Below are 18,785 nucleotides of genomic sequence, written 5' to 3'. Positions count from 1 at the left end.
CTTTCACCCTTATTTTCTGTTCTATTGTGATCTCTTGTATCAATTTTTTCTCTGCCACTTTCACCCTTATTTTCTGTTCTATTGTGATCTCTTGTATCAACTTTTTCTCTGCCACTTTCACCCTTATTTTCCGTTCTATTGTGATATTTCCACCTGGGCATTTCTCCTTCAACTTTTTCTCTCAGTAAATCCTCTACATACTCGTTTCGCAAGGTATGGAATTGGAATATCTGTTTGTACGGGCGAGCGGCTTCTTCTTCGCTTTTAGTTTTCATCTCATGTTTGATATCGTTCATTTCTTCAATCAGTTTGACTAGGAGGGCTTTGTACGAGGAAATTTGCGTTGCGTTCAGGCTGTTGTTTGCTGTGCCTGTTCGTAGACTGGAAAAGTGAGAAAAGGAAAATTGGAGAGGTTAAAAATATAGTATCCTGGCATATGAAAGAAACACTACTGATTGAAAAGTTATTTTACGATCAATACAATGACATCTTTAATAAGTTTGTCCTTCTTTCAAAAGTTCATTTCCGTTACTTGAACACTGTTTACACTTTTCTGAACCTCAATTTGGACATAGAGCTAACTTTAGAAACAACAACAGCTTTGTAGCCTTTGATGAGATTTTTCCTAGGTGGTCATGAGTGTTTTACTAAGTACACTAATATGTGAATTTGGCACAAATCAAATGGAATTTACTTATTTCACATAACACATTTAGGTACTTACGTGTCCTTGGTTTTATAGATAAGGGCATTGATAGCTTCTGATTTTTCCTTCAGTGTTTTGCCCTGTTTTAGATTATAGTCATACAACTCACGACTATCTCTTCTCTTGATATAACTTGTATAATGGGAGACTCTGTTTCTCGTATTGTGTTTGGTAGTATTTTTGGTATTTTTAATTTTGTCAGTATAGTTATGACTTGTTATATTTGCATTTGAGTGATCTTTGTCCATTTGGCGACTTGAGTCACCGTCTCTTGCCATATCATTTGATTGCCCATACTTTGGTATATTGCCATTTGATAGTCCATCTTTTTCCCTATCATTTGACTGACCATATTTCGATATAATATTGTTTGAGTATCCATCTTCTGGCCTATCATTTGATTGATCATCCTTTGGTACATTGGCATTTGATTGACCATCTACCTTATTGTGGTCTGAGTATCCATCTCTTGGTGCATTATGATTCCACTTTCCCTCATCTAAATTATCAGAATCATTGTCTCTTGCTTGATAGTGATTGAAGTGACCATGTTTTACAGTATGTCGTTTTGTGTGACCATCTGCCAGTAAACATCCCAGTATAATGGTCAGGTACACTAGATTCAGTGTCATTCCTTTTGTTTTGGGCTTGTTTTAATTTTGTCCGAAATACTAATCAGTTGGAAAACTATGCTGCGGAAAATATATGCTACGAAGGTACGACGCTTTAGGAACTGTGCTATTAATTATACTGACGATGACGTTACTACTTAATAACTAGGACATTATTTCTAGCAGTTCTGAAAAACTCTCCCGCCTATATGCTTGGCTGTTTTGTGGGCAATTTGAACGATTTCGGAGGTATCTGGCCAGACTTTCCAGCATGGGGAGTCCCAACAACCTAATTTTGAGTATCCAGTTGTCTAGGCGCACCTCTGAGGCCGAGTAGAGCACACAGCAATCTGACTTTTAACCCGGAGGTGATGGGTTTGATTCCTCTCCGGGCTGAAAATTTTCTGATCATGTAATGGATGTAAAAGAATAAATCCTTGAAGCAAAGCGCCTAAAAGGGGAGTTTTTTTTTTTTCAAACTCCTAAAAGTTTTTTTTTAACCCAAGTTTGGCTGTAGAATCTTTTGGATTCTTCATGAATTTTCGATTATTAATGAGGATTTTATGTTCTTGTTCCTTACCATTTTCAGTTGGAGACGATGCCGTATAACAACGACTTCTGTTCCCTGGTGAACCAAGTGTTCAAGGAACCAATCAACGGTCTGTTCTACAGTGGTTACACACTATTACCAACGCCCACCAAGGCTGTGCACGGATCCCTGGTAAGTTGAACTTAGTGTATGGTAATAAATCTGATTATGATAGCTTATGTCTCTTATTGTATGAAGTTCGTAATTCAGTACAATAATAACGTGTAATACCGCCTGGACACCATCACGATGCCGTATAACAACGACTTCTGTTCCCTGGTGAACCAAGTGTTCAAGGAACCAATCAACGGTCTGTTCTACAGTGGTTACACACTGTTACCAACGCCCACCAAGGCTGTGCACGGATCCCTGGTAAGTTGAACTTAGTGTATGGTAATAAATCTGATTCTGATAGCGTTAACTTATGTCTTTTATTGTATGAAGTTTGTAATTCTGGTAATTCAGTACAATAATAACGTGTAATACCGCCTGGACATGATCAATAGTTTTACAGTATTGTCAATCATATTAATACTGTGCGGGTGTTATTGGAAGAATGACCTAATACTCAATACCTCCTGCATTTGTAAACAACAACAACAACAACACTAGGGAAGACAGGATAGGAGAAAGCCAGCCGTTCCGAAAACGAACTTTCTCTGTTTAGGATAACCTCCTCCCCTGGCGGAAATCGAGTCTGTGGCAAGGCAGACGCTCTACCTTCCAAGATAACTAAGCTAGTTCTTCACATTTGGAAGAATGACCTAATACTCAATACCTCCTGCATTTGTAAACAACAACAACAACAACACTAGGCCAGGGGAGGAGGTTATCCTAAACAGAGAAAGTTCGTTTTCGGAACGGCTGGCTTTCTCCTATCCTGTCTTCCTTCTCTCATCGATTCGGGACGATAAGACCTCCGCAGTTACAGCTCCCTCTATCAAACCTTTTTTTTTTAATATAAAGAAAAAGAACGAGAATTTTTAAAGAAAAAAAAGTGATTGCTTCCAGCTCAGTTATAGGGTGACTCAAAAACTCACAATGTTGGGGGCAATAAGTGACCATGTTTTACAGTATGTCGTTTTGTGTGACCATCTGCCAGTAAACATCCCAGTATAATGGTCAGGTACACTAGATTCAGTGTCATTCCTTTTGTTTTGGGCTTGTTTTAATTTTGTCCGAAATACTAATCAGTTGGAAAACTATGCTGCGGAAAATATATGCTACGAAGGTACGACGCTCTAGGAACTATGCTATTAAATATACTGACGATGACGTTACTACTTAATAACTAGGACATTATTTCTAGCAGTTCTGAAAAACTCTCCCGCCTATATGCTTGGCTGTTTTGTGGGCAATTTGAACGATTTCGGAGGTATCCAGACTTTCCAGCATGGGGAGTCCCAACAACCTAATTTTGAGTATCCAGTTGTCTAGGCGCACCTCTGAGGCCGAGTAGAGCACACAGCAATCTGACTTTTAACCCGAAGGTGATGGGTTTGATTCCTGTCCGAGCTGGAAATATTCTGATCATGATCATGTAATGGGTGTAAAACCCTTGAAGCAAAGCGCCTAAAAGGGGGGAAAAGTGTTTTCGATGTACAAACCTTGTTTTTTTTTTTTTTTTTTTTTTTAACCCAAGTTTGGCTGTAGAATCTTTTGGATTCTTCATGAATTTTCGATTATTAATGAGGATTTTATGTTCTTGTTCCTTACCATTTTCAGTTGGAGACGATGCCGTATAACAACGACTTCTGTTCCCTGGTGAACCAAGTGTTCAAGGAACCAATCAACGGTCTGTTCTACAGTGGTTACACACTGTTACCAACGCCCACCAAGGCTGTGCACGGATCCCTGGTAAGTTGAACTTAGTGTATGGTAATAAATCTGATTCTGATAGCGTTAACTTATGTCTTTTATTGTATGAAGTTTGTAATTCTGGTAATTCAGTACAATAATAACGTGTAATACCGCCTGGACATGATCAATAGTTTTACAGTATTGTCAATCATATTAATACTGTGCGGGTGTTATTAGCATCTTACTCTCACCTCTTAAAAATAATAATAATAATAATAATAATAATAATAATAATAATAATAATAATAATAATAATAATAATAATAATAATAATAATAATAATAATAATAATAATAATAATAATAATAATAATAATAATAATAATAATAATAATAATAATAATAATAATAATAATAATAATAATAATAATAATAATAATAATAATAATAATAATAATAATAATAATAATAATAATAATAATAATAATAATAATAATAATAATAATAATAATAATAATAATAATAATAATAATAATAATAATAATAATAATAATAATAATAATAATAATAATAATAATAATAATAATAATAATAATAATAATAATAATAATAATAATAATAATAATAATAATAATAATAATAATAATGATAATAATAATAATAATAATAATAAAATAAATATCTAAATAATAAACTCAAATTTTCAATGCCTAGTAGGTACCACCAATTTCAAGCACTTGGTGGTTTAAATACACCTTACACCTTATTAAATAATAAGCTTACCTTAGGCCGGGGAGCCACAAAGTGAGTTTAAACTCCGTTTAGGTTTTAATCTCGGTTTAAGCAATCTGATTGGCTGAAATTTTTTTAATCGACCAATCAGATTGCTTTAATCCGATAGTTAAAGTTGAACCGAGTTTAAATTCACTTTGTGGTTCCGGACAATTCTTAATTTTAACCCATTCTGTCCCATTTCCCAGCTCACTCAACCCATCAAGCGTCCCGTGTGGTTTGTGTACGCCGGTATGGGATCGCAATGGCCCGGCATGGCTCGGGAACTCATGTGGTTCGCGCCTTTCCGTCAGGCGATATTCGAGTGTGATCGTGTGTACCGACCCTTAGGTTTGGACATCGTCAAGATAATCACCAGTGATGATCCGACTACGTTTGACGATATATTGAACTCCTTCGTAGCCATTGTGACTTGCCATGTAAGTGACCCGGGTTCGAGACCCGTAGTAAAACTTGAAAAAAGAAGAAGAAAAAAAACTTTATTGGTAACTTGGAGTCAATAAGTTGATATTTCACGATATATTGAACTCCTTCGTAGCCTTTGTGACCTGCCATGTAAGTGACCCGGGTTCGATACCCAAAATAGAACTTATTTTACAAATAACAATACATTTAGAGTTAATTTTACCAATATTTTTTTTTTTTTTTCAGTCACTACAAGGTCTGTTAATCTAACAGCCTGTTAAGTTCCATTTGATTTGTATGGGCATAGCAGGGCTGTTACGTTAACAGGCTGTTAGGGGCTCTAAAGAAGGTAGGTTAACCACCATTAGACTGCCAGCGTAGGATTGACAGATAAAAAGCAATTGCGATTTTTACCCTCCATTCTCTGACAAGCTACTTGTTTTGACATTTTTCTCCACATTTCCCAGATCGGTCTCACGGAAATTCTGCGCGCGGTGGGAATCGAACCCGATGGCTACCTGGGCCATTCACTGGGCGAGAACGGAGTGGCATATGCTGATGGCTGTTTTGATATACGAGAGGCATGTCTGGGGGGCTACGCCAGGGGATATGCCTCCAAAGTGTACAAGCTGGAGAAACCCGGCCTGATGGTATCAGTGGGTAAGTGGATGAATGTCCAATTTTTTTTTTTAAATATATTTATTTATGTATTTATTTTAATCTATATATATAAAAGGGAAATATAATACATATACAGAGGAATTTTTCCCAAACTAAAATCTTCAGCTTCTAAGAAGAAGATAATGTTCATTCTTATAACGGCTGGCTTTCTCCTATCCTGTCCGCCTTCACTCTTCTATAGTGAGACGATAAGACCTCCGTTGTTATTGTTATAATAATAATAATAACTCTTTATTGTAATAAATAATTACAAAATTACAATAGGGCGTGATTATTGCCTAAGGCAATCTCTGCCATCAAACCCTTACAACTACCACTTAGTAGTTAGTGTCTTGAGAGTTACACATAAAAAAAGGGAGTATTTGAATTGGAATACCCTCTTCTATTTTAGGTCTCAACTACAAAGACCTCACAGACCTGCCACCGTCAGTGGACATTGCCTGTCACAACTCAGACGACAATACCACCATCTCCGGGGCGCAGGAAGATGTCGAACCCTATCTGGAGATTCTCAAAGCGAAGAATATCTTCTATCGTGTGGTCAACTCTAGTTTCATAGCGTATCACTCCCGCCAAGTTAAACCGCTGGCGCCCAAAGTTTTGGAACTATTCCAGCAGGTATGTCACTTAAATTGCACTTGGACTTCTCACTCAAGAAAGCACCATTTTGCCATTCTAGTTAGCTTCTGCCTAGATCGCGGACTCGATTTGCGGGGGCGGATTTTATCTTGAACAGATAATATTCGTTCACAGAACGGCTGACTTTTTCCTATCCTGTCTTTCTTCTCTCGGTTTCGGGACGATAAGACCTTGGCAAGTACAGTTCCCTCTATCAGATCTAAAAAAAAAGATGTCATGGCAGTATTGGTCACTTCATGCTCATTCCGAGTGGTCACTTCTTTGTACAGATCTCACGGACTCACCTTCCTTCCACTTCAAATTTCGTCCATATTCTTTTTTTACTTTGTCCCCCCTACAGGCAGTTCAAAATCCCAAGAAGCGTTCGGCCAAATGGATCTCCTCTTCTATCCCAGAGGAAGAGTGGAACTCCCCTCTAGCCCAGTACAGTTCTGCAGAGTACCATGTCAACAACTTCTTGCATACCGTACGCTTCACGGAGGCCTGTGCTTATATTCCCGAAAATGCCATTGTGATTGAGGTATGACCACCAATAATAATTTTTCGTGGATAATTTTTCATAGAGTGATTTGCTCTTTTCCTTTTTAATAGTCCCTTTTTTAAGAAATTAACCAAAAATTTTATAAAATTTAATTTTCAAGGAAAATTTTCTCTTCATATTTGGCCCTGTCTAGCTTTCGGGATTCCCATAATAAGGATCTTTTTTGTGGGTGAACTGGGTGAGGTATTTCAATCAAATCAGATGGCTGTTTAATTTCCTAATGTGTTCCCAAAATGTTCGTAGGTACCTAACCTAGGTTAAGAACCAGGAACCTAGGAACAAAAAGAACATGTTCCTAAAAATTGATGCATACAAATTTATGGAAAATAATTGAAAAAGCTCAAAATTTATTCGTATCAATCATGGAATGATATTTGTTAATACAGATATGAAATTTGAATTTCAGGTTGCCCCTCATGGTCTGATGCAAGCCCTCCTAAGACGGACCACCAAAGACGGCTGTGTCAATATTCCTCTCTGTAGAAGACAGACTGAGTCCCCTGCTAACTTCCTACTAGCAGCTCTAGGACAGTAAGTATACACTTCAAATCTAATTTTAAATTCAAGAGTCTGAAAAAGCTAATTTTAAATTGACTTTGAAAAAGCTTTCGATACAGCTCTATTGCAACGACTTAAAACAATCTCGAAAATCAAATTATTTTGAATACCTAATCAAAATGGACAACCAAAATGTGTGATAAATATCCAGGACATATTAAATTATTTACAACTAAACAGTGATAAAACTAAAACCGAATAGGGAGTACCACAAGGTGACTTTATTTCTCCCAAACTCTTTGATATTGTAAAAGTTAGGGTAAAGGAACACTCAAATAAGCATCATTCAATAGGATAAGGAAAGTCGTGTGATGTTCACACCAGATTTTACTCGAAAATCAAATTATTTTGAATACCTAATCAAAATGGACAACCAAAATGTGTGATAAATATCCAGGACATATTAAATTATTTACAATTAAATAGTGATAAAACTAACACCGAATAGGGAGTAGCACAAGGTGACTTTATTTCTCCCAAACTCTTTTTTCGTACTGTGTGACTTTGTACCATTTCTAATGCCAGATTACACATGAATGGGTTGAGGCCCAACATTGAGGCCCTGTACGAGCCAGACAGTTTCCCCGTGCCTCGTGGTACACCGTGTCTATCACCCTGTATATTCTGGAACCATGAGGATGACTGGGACTCGGGTATTGCCCCCAACATAGTGAGTTTTTGAGTCACCCTATAACTGAGCTGGAAACAATCACTTTTTTTCTTTAAAAATTCTCGTTCTTTTTCTTTATATTTAAAAAAAAAAGGTTTGATAGAGGGAGCTGTAACTGCGGAGGTCTTATCGTCCCAGGTACACCGTGTCTATCACCCTGTATATTCTGGAACCATGAGGATGACTGGGACTCGGGTATTGCCCCCAACATTGTGAGTTTTTGAGGCACCCTATAACTGAGCTGGAAACAATCACTTTTTTTCTTTAAAAAATCCTCTATCAAACCTTTTTAAAGAAAAGGTTTGATAGAGGGAGCTGTAACTGCGGAGGTCTTATCGTCCCGAATCGATGAGAGAAGGAAGACAGGATAGGAGAAAGCCAGCCGTTCCGAAAACGAACTTTCTCTGTTTAGGATAACCTCCTCCCCTGGCGGAAATCGAGTCTGGCCTAGCGCTTACAAGGCAGACGCTCTACCTTCCAAGCTAACTAAGCTAGTTCTTCACATTTGGAAGATTGACCTAATACTCAATACCTCCTGCATTTGTAAACAACAACACCAACAACAACACCAAATGAAGACAGGATAGGAGAGAGCCAGCCGTTCCGAAAACGAACTTTCTCTGTTTAGGATAACCTCCTCTCCTGGCGAAAATCGAGTCTGTGGCCGAGCGCTTACAAGGCAGACGCTCTACCTTCCAAGATAACTAAGCTAGTTCTTCACATTTGGAAGATTGATGATTGACCTAATATTCAATACCTCCTGCATTTGTAAACAACACCAAAACAACAACAACAACAACAACAACAACAACAACAACAACAACAACAACAACAACAACAACAACAGTTTTTCACATTTTTGTGAAATCGTACCATATTGTGTTTCAGCAAAATAATGAAGTAACAGAGGTGGATCTTCTCAACAAGGAGTACCGCGCGTTGTTCAGTCATCAAGTCAATGGAGTGGTTATACCTCCTTTGTCCCTCTTCCTGGTAAGTTATATCTCTTCCCTACTGTTAAGGTGCGTCTAAACTACAGTCGACCAAAACCAAAGTCGATCGACATGAACTGCATTCTGGAACACATATAAAGTGGAAGGAGAATATACCCACCCTTGCTTATACAAATATACATATTGCCAGAATCATACTGGAAAGTCCCTTTACCCTAGCAGTCTAAACAAGGTCTCGTTTCTGTCAAGGTATAAAGTCGTCATGATCAAAGAATTTTGAGTTCGAACTCTCTCTGGGACGGTAATTTTTCCAATGTTAAGGTGAGATATTTATTTTTATTGTTCTATGTTGTTACTTGCTCAATATTTCAGGTGGATGTGTATGAGAAGCTATGTGCTCAACATCACAAGAACGGATTGGATGAGACGTTTGTGTGTGAGGAGTACAAAATGAAAAGCTTAGTGGAGGTCACATCTACAGGTAATACTCGTATAGACTAATAGCAGGTTATTCTTGCTTCGCCAGGCAACATTTATCATAACTCGTGATTGGTTTGGATTTCGGGAAAATCCTCTCTCATTTTATATCTAGAACATATTAGCAATATTCCTACCAAATTTAAGCCTTTTAGGTTTCGGGGTTTTGGAGATAGAGCAATCTGTGTATGAATAATGAAAGGGATATCGTTTAAAAATTAAAAGACAATAAATTGATATTTGACATTCAACTAAGAAAATTTGGTGACCTTTTGAGAATACTCATATTCCCATCAGCAGACCAAAAAAAAAGACGTGAGAGAGGTGATTACTCTACGAGCGCTGGAGTTAAAATGGATCTTACTTTAGTGAGTCGATCCCACTATCTACTTCTTTAGAGGAGGAGGAGGAGGAGGAGGAGGCTTATGTTATATATATATATATAGGTTTAGCTAGTGGTTCGTTGTCGACGAAAATCCGTCGACTCAATTTTTCATCGCTAAAATCTCCATAAGAAATACACAGAGTGCAGAGACTGCGGGAGAGAAATTTTCCGCTCTCGACCAACATTTTCTCCAGCCGTTCCGAGAACGAACATTATCCCATCAGGATAAAATCCGCCCCGGGCTGGAATCGAACCCGCGGCCTAGCGCTTACAAGGCAGAGGCACTACCAACTAAGCTAACTAGGCTGGTTCAATGCCCCCCCAGAAAGCCCACCTCTGTGGCTGAGTAGTCAAGAGCACTGATTCTTAACCCGAATCTACTGGGTTCGAAGCCCGGCCAAGGCAGAAATCTTCTGAAGGAACTTTTCCGTTCATGGATGTAAAAGAATGTGCCTTGAAGTAATGCGAATGCAGTTCCGAGGTACAATCTCTTTTCAAAAGAAAACCCCATTTTTAGTCTAAATTGACCTTCACTCGAATGACCTCTAGCTCAAGTGACCTTCACCTTCAAGAGAAAATTAAATGACCTTGACTCAAATTAACCTCTGTATGACCTGCGAATGACCTCTATATGACCTTGTCTACAGGGTGTCACGCTCAGATCGTGTACAACGGAAACCTGATGGTGTATCTGGACACTATTCTAAAGATCAAAGTATTCCTGGAACTGAGTGAGGATGGAGTACCAGTGTTTCCTTCTATGCTACGAGAATTTATCATGTCTACCAATCAGATATCCAACTTGAATCCAGGTAAGTAAACTACTAACCTCTGTATGACCTGCGAATGACCTCTATATGACCTTGTCTACAGGGTGTCACGCTCAGATCGTGTACAACGGGAACCTGATGGTCTATCTGGACACTATTCTCAAGATCAAAGTATTCCTGGAACTGAGTGAAGATGGAGTACCCGTGTTTCCTTCTATGCTACGAGAATTTATCATGTCTACCAATCAGATATCCAACTTGAATCCAGGTAAGTAAACTATTAAACCAATTATTAAAATGGTATATCTGAACACTAAACCTGATGGTATATCTCAAGATCAAAGTATTCCTGGAACTGAGTGAGGATGAAGTACCCGTGTTTCCTTCTATGCTACGAGAATTCATCATGTCTACCAAACATATATCCAACCTGAACCCTGGTAAGTAAACCGACTCTTGAGGTTATTTTATTCCTTCTAGACCAGCTAGCGCTACCCCCGCAGAAGGCCGTAGTCCTAGGTTTGACAAACACCATCGAGAACAAAAAAAAACACTTGATTGAAGACTCGATAACTTTGTAAAGGTTGACCATTCTAACTATTGGTTTGCATATATAATTTTTTTTTTTTCAAAGAGGTTTGACAGAGGGAACTGTAACGGCTATGGCCTTATCGTCCCGAAATCGAAGAGATAAAGAAGATAATTATTAAAATGGTATATCTGAACACTAAACCTGATGGTATATCTCAAGATCAAAGTATTCCTGGAACTGAGTGAGGATGAAGTACCAGTGTTTCCTTCTATGCCACGAGAATTTATCATGTCTACCAATCAGATATCCAACTTGAATCCAGGTAAGTAAACTATTAAACCAATTATTAAAATGGTATATCTGAACACTAAACCTGATGGTATATCTCAAGATCAAAGTATTCCTGGAACTGAGTGAAGATGGAGTACCCGTGTTTCCTTCTATGCTACGAGAATTCATCATGTCTACCAAACATATATCCAACCTGAAACCTGGTAAGTAAACCGACTCTTGAGGTTATTTTATTCCTTCTAGACCAGCTAGCGCTACCTCCGCAGAAGGTCGTAGTCCTAGGTTTGACAAACACCATCGAGAACAAAAAAACGCTTGATTGAAGAATCGATAACTTTGTAAAGGTTGACCATTCTAACTATTGGTTTGTATGGAAAACGAATACTACTTAACCCAATATATATGTATATTTATATATAATCATTTTATTTCTATTGCAATTATATTTCAACGGTTTGCTTTCTGTTGGTCTCATCCTAACTGTGGGTGTGTAAGTTTATGTCATTTTTCGTTCATCCTGATGAACATACTACGGGATGGGCATGCTAAATCCGCCCCGGGCGGGAATCGAACCCGCGGCCTAGCGCTTACAAGGCAGACGCACTACCAACTAAGCTAACTAGGCTGGCGTATATATAAAAAAATATATATATACCCAATATATATATAAAAAATAAATCATTTTATTTCTATTGCAATTATATTTCAACGGGTTGCTTTCTGTTGTTCTCATCCTAACTGTGGGTGTGTAAGTTTATGTCAGTTTTCGTTCATCCTAATGAGGAACATACTACGCGATGGGCATGCCACAACACAGACCACACGCTGTTTTCTGTTTCGTTTTCAGGTGAAACAGTAGACGTGTATCTGGACTATGACACGGGGGAAGTGTTTGCTCCCGGTGTTTATATGTCTCGTCTAGTCACGTCCTGTTTCCATTATGAGACAGAGCAACAGGAAGAAGCTAAAATCAACAGTATGAACTTTGTGCCGCACTTTACTTCGCTGCAGAAGGTGAGTGTTAACTATTCCAGGAGCGATCCTGGAAAATGAGAGTCCACTTGGGTCCTGGAAAATGAGGGTCTAGTGAGAAAAATTTCCGAGTTAAACATGTCTACCCAATTTCATAACAATCAAACAGTTTTTTTTAGGTTTGATAGAGGGAACTAACTGCTTAGGTCTTGTCGTCCCGAAAGCGAAGAGAGAAGGAGGACAGGATAGAAAGCCTGCCGTTCCAAGAACGAACCTTATCTGTTAAAGTTGATCCCAGGGGCAAGGTAAACGTTGACCCTTGACAAATGGAGTATGCCTGAATGAATGTGATGTGTTCCAATCCACTCGACCCCAAAAAGATCTCTCAGGATAAAGATCGCCTCGATTGATTTTATTCAACAATATTTTCTCATATACATATTTCCCTTCTGTTTGTGTTTTCCAGAACATTGGTACGAAGAAGTTCCTCTACTGTCTCATACAACTGATGATCGATAATTTCTCCGTCAAAAAGCGAGATGCCCACATTACCATGGTCAGCGTGAATAGCTGTTTCCCTGCTGATATTGTTAAACATATACAGAATAAACTATCAGCCGTAGCTCAGGTAAGAAATATAAAAAAAAAAAATCATATTTTCTTCCAATCTTGTTTATTTGTTAAAAAAAAATAATAATAATAATAATAATAATAATAATAATAATAATAATAATAATAATAATAATAATAATATTAAAAAAAAAACAAGCTTTCATAGAGTGAAGAAGATACGAGTATGTAGGTATTTTCGTCCTGCAATGGGAGAGAAAAGAAGGATGGGATATGGGAAACCAATCCCTAGCCGTAAGAACGAACCTCATCTGTTTATTATAAAGTTCGCCCCGGGCGGGAATCGAACCCACTCCCTAGCTCTTACAAGTCAGACGCGCTACCCTTCAAAGTTATCTAGGCTGGCCAAAAAATACACATCAAATTATTTCCTTTTCTTTTTGAGTTTTTTTAGTCCGTCCTTCCTTTATTAAATTACATTATACAATACAATAGTAATAATAAAAGGTATAGTGGACGGACTATTGTATTCTCTTCGGTGTCTAGGCTGGCCAAAAAAATACACATCAAATTATTTCCTTTTCTTTTTGAGTTTTTTTTAGCTTCCTTTATTAAATTACATTATACAATACAATAGTAATAATAAAAGGTACCTATAGTGGACGGACTATTGTATTCTCTTCGGTGTCGACTGTCTGTCTGTGTGTCTGTCTGACCCATAGAAGGACTTATGTTCGATAAAATCCTTTGTTACTTGCCCATCCGCACACAGGTCGAAGTGGTGCACTCTCAAAGTGCGGCCGTGGCGTGCGATCTCATGCTATGTTCATACGAATCGCTTAGCGAGTCGCTACAACTCAATCTTTATTAAATTACATTATACAATACAATAGTAATAATAAAAGGTATAGTGGACGGACTATTGTATTCTCTTCGGTGTCGTCTGTCTGTCTGTGTGTCTGTCTGACCAATAGAAGGACTTATGTTCGATTATATCCTTTGTTACTTGCCCATCCGCACACAGGTCGAAGTGGTGCACTCTCAAAGCGCGGCCGTAGCGTGCGATCTCATGCTATGTTCATACGAATCGCTTAGCGAGTCGCTACAACTCAACGCTAACTTCGTATTGGTTAGCGCTTCGCCCGGTGATGTCATAGATCAGGCGTACAACATAGTGGCCCATTATCAGTTCAAAGAAGAAGGTCTGTTGCTGATCAAAAACAAGGTAAGTCAAGGTAGAAACAAACTACCATCACGTCACGTGAGGTCATGGGGAGTCAGAAAGATGTAGTTCAAAGTTTTCCCATAATGTTGTAGGTAATTTCGTTCAGGACAGCTACACTACTATCACCTCACGTGAGCTCGCGCCACGTGACTTGATGGTAGTGTGTTTTTACCTTTAGTGATTTAATTTGTAGTCGTCACTTAGCACAAAGAGTTCCTAGGGATCCCCCAAAGTGCGACGGGACCGACTAACCACTTTCCCTAGTTCCAAATTTCGTTAAAATCAGATTAACCTTTCGGGGAATTATAGCGAACTACCTACAAAATTTAGAATGTACAAAATTAGAATTTTTTTAGAGGTGTGATAGCGGAAATTGTAACTGCTAAGGTTTTATCGTTCCGAAAGCTAAGAGAGAAAGAAGACAGGATAGGAATCCCAGAACGAACATTATCCCATCAGGATAAAATCCGTCCCGGGCGGGAATCGAACCCGCGGCCTAGCGCTTACAAGGCAGACGCGCCACCCGAACATTATCCCATCAGGATAAAATCCGCCCCGGGCGGGAATCGAACCCGCGGCCTAGCGCTTACAAGGCAGACGCAGCCTTATCCGTTCAGGATAAAATCCGCCCCGGGCGGGAATCGAACCCGCGGCCTAGCGCTTACAAGGCAGACGCACTACTCTCCAAGCTAACTATAGTGGCGAATGTAGACCTTATTAAACCCGAATTTTAATAGAAATTTTTCGCTTCAAAACCGGAAAAACCGTTCGAGAATCAACTCAAAACTTCTACGGATCTGGAATTTACTTAGCTTGTCGAATAGTTTATTTTCTAGTAAGCTTCATTCTAATTCATTCTATTCTTCTATTCTATTTTCAGACCAAGCCACTGAAATACAGCGTAATAAGGCCCCAAACCACACCTCAATGGACCAAATGTCTAAAAACCAAGGATACACCTCTTCTAGTGTGGGAGTCACCTAACATCGATGTACAGAGTACAGTCAAGCAGATCAACGCCATGGGACACCCTGTTGTGTAAGTATGATCTCATAGCAAGAATTTCACTCAAGTCCTCTTTCAGATAATTATTGAAAATACATAACAGGCAACTGGCCCGTGGCAACAAGTGTGGTTAAAAAAAAAAAAATCACCTCTATCCTGCCTCTGAGAAATACTCATTGTGTCTAAACAAATGTCCAATCCATTTATGTCTTCTTTCTTCCAATGTCTTCCAAATCTGTCTACTTACCTACAATAATATGGGAAACCTTTGAACTACATCTTTCTGACTTCCCATGAGCTCACGTGACGTGACTGCCTCTGAGTGCACAGAGGGGCATAATAAAATACAACTCAGCTTACCCTCCTGTTTACCATGCGAGCTCCCTGACCACTACGCCACCGAGTCAGGTTCAACTTAATCTGGTTAATCTAGGTTATGAACTTTGACTTTGTCTCAAATTTGAGACAAAGTCAAAGTTGTGAAACGCTTATCGGTACAATCGGTTTATCGTTCAACAAGTGCCTCTGAGTGCACAGAGGGGCATAATAAAATACAACTCAGCTTACCCTCCTGTTTACCATGCGAGCTCCCTGACCACTACGCCACCAAGGCAGGTTCAACTCAATCTGGTTAATCTAGGTTATGAACTTTGACTTTGTCTCAAATTTGAGACAAAGTCAAAGTTGTGAAACTTTTTATCGTGTACAATCTGTTTATCGTTCAACAATACCAAGGCAGGTTCAACTTAATCTGGTTAATCTAGGTTATGAACTTTGACTTTGTCTCAAATTTGAGACAAAGTCAAAGTTGTGAAACTCTTTATCGTGTACAATCGGTTTATCGTTCAACAATCGCCACTGAGGAAGATGTTCAGACAAGACAAATTGTTTATTTCCAGATGTATTTTCCTGTTGGATCTCAAAGCGCCCAAGTTTTCCCTGAACGAATCATTCTATCAACAACAGCTCAGCAAACAACTCAAAGTGAACATCTTCAAGAACGGAGAATGGGGTAGCTACTATTATGAGAACGTTAGTCCAGTACCGGAGATGAAATACCCCATTGTAATGCCTGAGTAAGTTAAAAAAAGACTCGGGTGGTCTGTGTCGTTGCATGCTCATCCCGTAGTATGCCTCTCATCAGATGGGTGAGCCAAGTTTTCCCTGAACGAATCATTCTATCAACAACAGCTCAGCAAACAACTCAAAGTGAACATCTTCAAGAACGGAGAATGGGGTAGTTACTATTATGAGAACGTTAGTCCAGTACCTGAGATGAAATACCCCATTGTAATGCCTGAGTAAGTTTTGAACTTTTCATGAATGGGGTAGTTACTATTATGAGAACGTTAGTCCAGTACCGGAGATGAAATACCCCATTGTAATGCCTGAGTAAGTTAAAAAAAAGACTCGTGTGGTCTCTGTCGTTGCATACTCATCCCGTAGTATGCCTCTCATCAGATGGGTGAGAAGAGACACAATACTTCCCATTTAGGTGCTGGGTCAGCACAAGAACACCAGAAAGTAACTGTGCCCTCATACTTGATTGTTTCTTTTTCAGATTCTTCGGCTCAGCCAAATACCTTGGACTTAACCTGAAGGACAACACTCACAATATTTCCAACGAAGATCGAAAAGTGAGTTTTACTAATACTCTAATTTACTTTCCTTAATATAGGATAAGGATAGTAATGTATTACGATTACGAATGTGACTCAATTCCCTTCTATTTTCGACGCGATGGGGGGAAGTATTTACGTGTTAATTTAGCGGCCTGTGAACACGTGAGGTAAAAGCCTGATTAGGCTTGGTCGAGCTCCGAAAAGATAATAATAAACCTGTTTCCATCAAATTCAGTTATTACCTTGGGAAAAACACCTTTGTATATCGGTTATTTATCTATCAAAATAATAATGATTTTTTTTTTAATTAAAATGACCTAATAGTGTTGTCTTTACATTTGTTAATGACAACAATCTTCTCGATCTCTCTGTTACAGCAAGAACTGGGTCACATCGAATTCTCGGGCATGATCGAGGGAGGTGGCCGAATTATGGGTCTGGCTCAGTACGATTCAGACAACTGTACCATACATCCAGATCCTGAACTTACCTGGCATGTACCACAAGAATGGAACCTACAGGATGCTGTCACTGTACCTTTTGTGTATACCACGGTAAGTGAAACCAAATATCCTTAATAGTACCTACCTAATATTTAATCAAGATTTGGATAACTGTACCATACACCCAGATCCTGAACTTACCTGGTATGTACCACAAGAATGGAACCTACAGATGAACTTACCTGGCATGTACCACAAGAATGGAACCTACAGGATGCTGTCACTGTACCTTTTGTGTATACCACGGTAAGTTAAACCAAACCCACGTCCACGGTTAGCCCGGTAGTAACGCGCTTGCCATGCAGAAGGTCCCGGGTTCGAATCCCACCATCGACAAAAATTTTCCCTCGTTTTCGATTGCAAATATTTCAACGGGTTATGTCCACGGTTAGCCCGGTAGTAACGCGCTTGCCATGCAGAAGGTCCCGGGTTCGAATCCCACCATCGACAAAAATTTTCCCTCGTTTTTCGATTGCAAATATTTCAACGGGTTACTTTCTGGTGTTTTCGTGTTGACTCCATCACCTAAATGGGAAGTATTGTGTCTCTTCTCGCCCATCTGATGAGAGGCATACTACGGGATTTGCATTCCACAGACAACATGTGTTTCATCGTTACGAAATAAAAACGGCGGTGAAAGACTCTTTTTTTTATTTTATTATTATTATTTTTTTTTTTAAAAGATGAGTGCTCCACCGCCGTTTTTATTTCGTAGCAATGGAACAACCGCTACATTAGACGCTTGTGGCCTGTGTCGTAGCATGCCCATCCCGTAGTATGCCTCTCATCAGATGGGCGAGAAGAGACACAATACTTCCCATTTAGGTGCTGGCTCAACACGAGAACACCAGAAAGTAACCCGTTGAAATATTTGCAATCGAAAAACGAGTACAAACTTTTGTCGATGGTGGGATTCGAACCCGGGACCTTCTGCATGGCAAGCAAGCGCGCTACCACTGGACCAACCGTGCCCCCTAACCAATAGTATTGGTTGATGCTCAAAAGGGGCTTTTCGGGCCCAGGTAAAGAAGACTTTTGACTGCGCAAATGAGCAACTGTAGTACTTACGAGCTTCGAAGAAAAACAGCTTTCTAGTGACCCAAAAAACACAACTCCGACCCAAACTTGTGACTTTGCTGAAAAATGAAAAGCTCATCCCTAAAAGGAATTTAACTAAAAAGAAAATGAGATAGTGGAATGATAGACACTATGTTTTCACTTCACAAAAACCTTGAACGTGGACACTGAAGGGCTTGAGAAAAAAAAACGCAGTTTTTGCGGCCCGCCAACTCTCTACCTTGGTCTCTTGCGGCCCTCGGGTGCCCTAAGGTTGGACAACCCTGGATTAAGTAATCTGATTGGTTGATTTGAAACTTTCTGGAAAATACCAACCCACATCAATATTTAAACTTGAATCAAGTTCAAACTCACATTGTGATCACAACTATGAGGCGATAAAGAACATCCTTGTCCCACTCTTGTCCCATCT

At 39.1% G+C, this 18,785-nt stretch overlaps 1 protein-coding gene across 1 annotated transcript; it reads left to right on the top strand.

Annotated features, from left to right (window-relative positions):
• Positions 1–3,631: 3,631 nt before the first annotated feature.
• LOC103518824 (fatty acid synthase) lies at positions 3,632–17,371 on the top strand (the record flags this gene model as incomplete). Its single annotated transcript, XM_008483908.1, is given in 18 exon segments — positions 3,632–3,763; positions 4,686–4,916; positions 5,370–5,562; positions 5,975–6,201; positions 6,563–6,742; positions 7,170–7,294; positions 7,847–7,991; positions 8,880–8,984; positions 9,317–9,425; positions 10,454–10,618; positions 10,680–10,844; positions 12,247–12,413; positions 12,838–12,999; positions 13,966–14,166; positions 15,047–15,204; positions 16,071–16,247; positions 16,733–16,808; positions 17,171–17,371. Coding segments are annotated over 18 exon segments (2,919 nt in total), but the record flags the coding sequence as incomplete, so codon positions are not given.
• Between the last annotated feature and the right edge of the window lie 1,414 nt (positions 17,372–18,785).

The sequence above is a fragment of the Diaphorina citri genome, unplaced genomic scaffold (assembly GCF_000475195.1).
Source record: "Diaphorina citri unplaced genomic scaffold, Diaci psyllid genome assembly version 1.1 scaffold2373, whole genome shotgun sequence".
Lineage (NCBI taxonomy): Eukaryota > Metazoa > Arthropoda > Insecta > Hemiptera > Psyllidae > Diaphorina > Diaphorina citri.
The sequence above is the reverse complement of the archived record's forward strand: the minus strand, read 5'-3'. Positions and strand labels throughout refer to the sequence as shown.